A 4,492-nucleotide genomic window follows, 5' to 3' on the forward strand; every position below is an offset into this window, starting at 1 on the left:
AGCTCTGAGGCAGCTGGAAGCGGCCCTGGAGCTGCCATGTACCCTGAACATGATGGCATCCCAAGCCCAGAACCAGGCTGCCCCTGCCAGCGTGGCCTGGGTTCCTGAGGAATTTGGACACTGTGCTGCAGTGGGGATGTGGGAGGAACCCAGCTCATCGTGGACTGGGCCAGGTGAAGGGAGGGCTGTGAAGGTGCTGGGGAGGAGACAGCCCTGTTGTCAAGGTCCCTGCCTCTGGCCACCTCAGCAAAGGCAGGGAGGAATGAAGCTGACAAAGGTGTGTGGGGGATCTCCCAGCTTTATTGTATTGGCCTCTTGGGAGCGGTGCAAGCGGTGGGACTGGCACATGGCAGCTCCTGTGCAGACATGGGGGCTGGCAGCAGGGACTTTGGCTTTGACGTTGGACGTGGGAGCAGCTTCATTCCTGGGACGGTGTGTGGTGCTGGGACCGGCTCCTGCTGCCTCTTCGGCGTGAGCTGTGGGAATTCGAAGCCGGACGTCTGTGCGGGGAGTGCCTTTGTGTGAGGGCCTGCCCTCACTGCGTGGACCGTCCCCGGCGTTGATGCACTGAGGAAGCCCTGGAGGACCTTGATGTTGCAGATCTCGCTGAGCTGCGGGTCCTTCTCTGCTCACGTGGGGCTGGACTTTGCCTGCTGCCATGGCGTCGTCTTGGCCGGGACTGGGAACGTGGGGCCCGACCTTGCAGCGGGGAGCGGCTTCGTGTCCGGCTCCTTCCCTGCTGCCTGGGACGCCTTCTGCGTGTAGCTGCCGGAGACGCCCTGGAGGACCCTGATGTCCTCCGTCTGGTAGATGTGTGGGAGCTGCTCTGAGCCCTTGGGGCTGCTGCTCGTCTGCTCCCACGGCGTCTGCTCCCACGGCGTCTGCTCCCCCGGCGTCTGCTCCCCCGGCGTCCGCGGCGCTGCTCAGAGGACACCTGATTGTCACGAGAACGTGGGCAATTTGTCCTCTGCTCTGTCCCACACTCACTTGGCTGGTCGCTGTGCTCAGGCAGCTGGGAAACGTGTGGTGGCCCCGATGCTGCCTGGCTGGCGGGCCTGGAGCTGAAGTTGTCCGGTTCCGAGGAGCCATTGGATGGCTCCAGACCCCTCTGACTGGCAGTGCTGGGACCAGCAAGCTCAGTGTTGTCGCTGGAGGCTGTAAGGGGAGGCAGGTAGGTCAGCAGAAGGAAGCTGCAGCGCCACAGCGCGATCTGCCATCCGTTGTGGGGTTGAGAAACTCCGGCAAAGGTGCCCTGAGCACCCGCTGCCAGGCCTTGCCTGGCCGTAGACCAGTGGCAGGTGGTTGATTGCCTCTTACCGGTCCCCAGGCCGGCACAGCTGTCGCACTCCCAGGAGTTTGTGCTGTTGCTCAAGTAGGAGCACTGTCGGTGGGTGCCCTCAGCAGCACAGGAGCTGCATAGGATCAGCTGCCAGGGCCTGGGAAAGCAAACAGGTTGTGGCTGCGAGAACAAAGGGAGCCAAGCCAGGAAGTGCCCAGCACATCTCTGGTGCTCAGTCCTTCCTCCCCCAGCCTGTGGAGAGGCTGAGATCCCCCACAGAGCCCCAGAGAGCTGCTGCAGTAACTCACCCCTCTCTCTCTGCCTGCTCCCTCCCTCCTGGGTAAAGGCACTGGTTGACATCGCAGCGCCTGTGCCTCTCTAGAAGTGACGGGTATGTGTCATCTTCCATCCAAGTTGGTCTTCTACAAGACAAGAGAGGGTACGTGACGAGCGCCCAGTGCCCCTAACGTAAAATCCAGGGTATCCCTTCTTGTCCACCCCAACCCCATTTCCAGCTTCTCCATGAAGCTGAGGCACATGCTCATGAGACAGCAAAGTGCCAGGCCTGCTGGGACAGTCCCTGCGCAGGCCCAGAGCTCACACTTTATAGTCTGCAGAACTGAGGAAAGGGACACCAACCTGTCTGGGATTTGGATCCCCATGGTGGACATTTCTGAATGGAACTGATCTTTGTCTCGACAAATGGGGCACTGGAAGCACCTAGTGCCAGCATTCATGGCCTGTTGCTGCAAGAGAAGCACAAGCAGGCTAAGCATGAGTGGGGCCTAGTGCTGCTGAGCACCAAGCGTGCCTGCAGGTTGAGGGGAGGGTTCTTACCTGGACGCAGCCCCGGTGGAACCAGGCACTTCTGCACGCTGGGCACACCAGGGTGTGGTAGGATGTGCTATCTCTCATAGGCTCCAGGCAGATCACACAGGTGGTATCATGTTCTGGAGCTGCCTTCTCTGGCTGTTGAGGGTGGTGCTCCCAGCAGAAGGATCTGGGGGAAGATGGAAGGGATTGGCACGGTGAGAAGTGCTGCGAGGAGGGCAGAGCACCAAGAAGGAGCCCCTGGCCCTGGCCCTGACTCTGGCAGGCTGCTGGCAGGTGTCGCTGCGGGTTCCTCCCTGGCATGGCTGCTGCTGACAGCCCTTACCTGTGCTGCCCAAAGAACTGGGTGATGCATTCCCCATCCACAGCGCAGGGTAGATGGAAGCTTCGTTCACAGCCACTCTCTGCGCATGTGATGGCAGCTCCCCTCTCGCCACAAACACAGCATTGCTGGAAAGAGCAGAACAGCCCCATCAGTGGCAGGCTCAGGGCCTCCATGGCCGGCCCCACAGCTCTGGGCAGAGCACAGGATGCAGGCACTGCTGGGTCACATTCTGCAGAGCTGCCTGGCAAACAAGGCTCATCTGCTGTGGCAGGACATTGTTCTGGAGCCAGTCAGAGTGGCCGCAATGGCTTTCTTTGATTCCAGACTAAGCTGGTGTGAGCCTCTTGTGGCACAAATTTGCCTGCTTTGTTCAGGTCCTCACCTTCTGGTTTGCCTGCTTGGCTATGCATGTGATGGCATGAAGGGGGAACCCCAAAATTCCCACCATAAAGTCGTCTTCTTGATAAAGGCCGGTGGCAAACAACTGTTTCAAAAGAGAAAAGAACAGATTAATGTTTTTGAACTTAAAAAGGGGAGATTTATCTTAGACTTTTATGAGGATATTCTTTACTCAGAGACTGTTGAGTCACTGGAAGAGGCTGCCCAGAGAAGCTGTGAATTCCCCATTCCTGGATGTATCTCAAGGCTAGTTTGGATGGGGACCTCAGCAACTTGATCTGATGGGTGGCAACCAGCCCATGGCAGGGTGCTTGGACCTGAGTGGGCTTTAAGGTTCCTTCCACAACAAGAAGCATGTCCGTGATTCTATGATTCTATGATTTTATCAGTCTGTAAAGTTCTCATTAGGACAGAAGGGAAGAGACCATTACTTGTGGAAAGCTGAAAGGAGCCCCGGGGAAACTCACCAGGCAAAATGAGTGGACAAGGATCCCGTTCCTCTGACATAGATACCCAAAGATATTTGGGTCAACATCTGCCCGGCCACACAGCATACATGCTGGAGAGAGCAAATGTGAGCAGCAGTGAGTACCTTGCAAGGCCAGGTGTCCCTGAGGGTTGTCCCCAGGGTCCTGCTCCATGCCTGCTGTGCTGGCTGAGGGGCAGGGCTGGAGGCGATGAAGGGGAAGGGGCCATTGCAGGCCCAGTGGTGCCAGCGGGCAGCCACAGCCCAAGCTGGGCCCCCTTGCCAAGGAGCAGAGGGAACCTGCCCCATTGTGTCTGGGGAGCCCCTGCCTGCCCCTTCCTCCTCTTTGCAGCAAGCAGACCCCCAGCACCCCTTTGCCCAGCTGTGAGAGCTGCATGCAGGGATCCTTTGCTCTCACCTGGCTGCCTCGAGTCAGGGGCCTTCCGCTTCCTGTCAGACATGGTGTGCGTCAACAGTGAGCACTGCAAGAGTCCCTGCTCTCGTTGTGTCTCACCAGGTTGCACTGGCACACAGCCTGAGCCCATCAGCCTTTGCTCTGCCCCCAGCCTTGCGGGTCACAATGGCCACTCCCTGCCACCCATTGTTAAATCATGGTTACCACTTCACAGGGAGTGTGGGTGTGGGCCCTCAGCTCCCAAGCAAGAGGGCAGCAGTTCTGCAGCTTCTCTGGGCAACCTGTTCCAGAGCATTAGCACACTCCAATTAAATAATTTCCTCCAAACATCAATCTATATCTGCCGTCTTTTTTTGCCATATTGTACATCACTTCCAGCACAGCTTATTCCCTCAGGTACTCGACACCTTGCTCCACGGTGGTCCACTTGCCTGGATAACATACTAGATCTTCCTTGAAGGCGTAGGTTTCCTTCATGGCTAACAAGAGTCACCTGCAGAAGGTCAAGGCTCATATTCCTTTTCCACTTGCTTTGTCAGTGCCCCCTTCCCTAGAAAGGGATCCCAGGTACCTGGTTTCACTACCCTCTAAATCCAGGCAGCGGGCCCCGTTCTCCCAGTATCAGAGCAGCCAGGTATAACAAAGTGCTCACCTGGATGACAGCTGAAGTCTTTTCACATATCTCTCAGCTCACCCACAGTCAGGAGTTGAATGGTTATCATCTCCTCTATGAGTTCTCCCTCTTCCTTCTCCTGTTCTTGTGATGGCCTGGCTTCA

The 4,492-nt window shown here is 57.5% G+C and overlaps 1 protein-coding gene across 2 annotated transcripts; it reads right to left on the minus strand.

Annotated features, from left to right (window-relative positions):
* LOC110392297 (PHD finger protein 7-like) lies at nucleotides 270–3,856 on the minus strand. 2 transcript variants are annotated; one of them, XM_021384438.1, is made up of 9 exons: nucleotides 3,719–3,856; nucleotides 3,302–3,393; nucleotides 2,818–2,919; nucleotides 2,436–2,560; nucleotides 2,117–2,279; nucleotides 1,919–2,025; nucleotides 1,588–1,701; nucleotides 1,318–1,436; nucleotides 270–1,155 (listed from the first exon to the last, which is right to left on the minus strand). In XM_021384438.1, the coding sequence occupies exons 1-9, from the start codon at nucleotides 3,843–3,845 to the stop codon at nucleotides 536–538; spliced, it is 1,569 nt and encodes a 522-aa protein (XP_021240113.1). In that variant the 5' UTR covers nucleotides 3,846–3,856; the 3' UTR covers nucleotides 270–535. The 2 variants fall into 2 exon arrangements, with proteins under 2 accessions (XP_021240113.1, XP_021240112.1); XM_021384437.1 differs by having other exon boundaries at nucleotides 511–1,155; nucleotides 3,302–3,856.

Source organism: Numida meleagris, chromosome 1 (assembly GCF_002078875.1).
Source record: "Numida meleagris isolate 19003 breed g44 Domestic line chromosome 1, NumMel1.0, whole genome shotgun sequence".
Taxonomy (NCBI): Eukaryota; Metazoa; Chordata; class Aves; order Galliformes; family Numididae; genus Numida; species Numida meleagris.

Coding starts and splice junctions, on each gene's coding strand:
- LOC110392297 (XM_021384437.1), bottom strand. CDS start 3,697: ATGCAGCTCTCACAGCTGGGCAAAGGGGTGCTGGGGGTCTGCTTGCTG. Junction 2,280..2,435: donor CAGTTCTTTGGGCAGCACAG/GTAAGGGCTGTC, acceptor ATCTTCCCCCAG/ATCCTTCTGCTGGGAGCACC. Junction 1,702..1,918: donor GGGATCCAAATCCCAGACAG/GTTGGTGTCCCT, acceptor CTTGTCTTGTAG/AAGACCAACTTGGATGGAAG.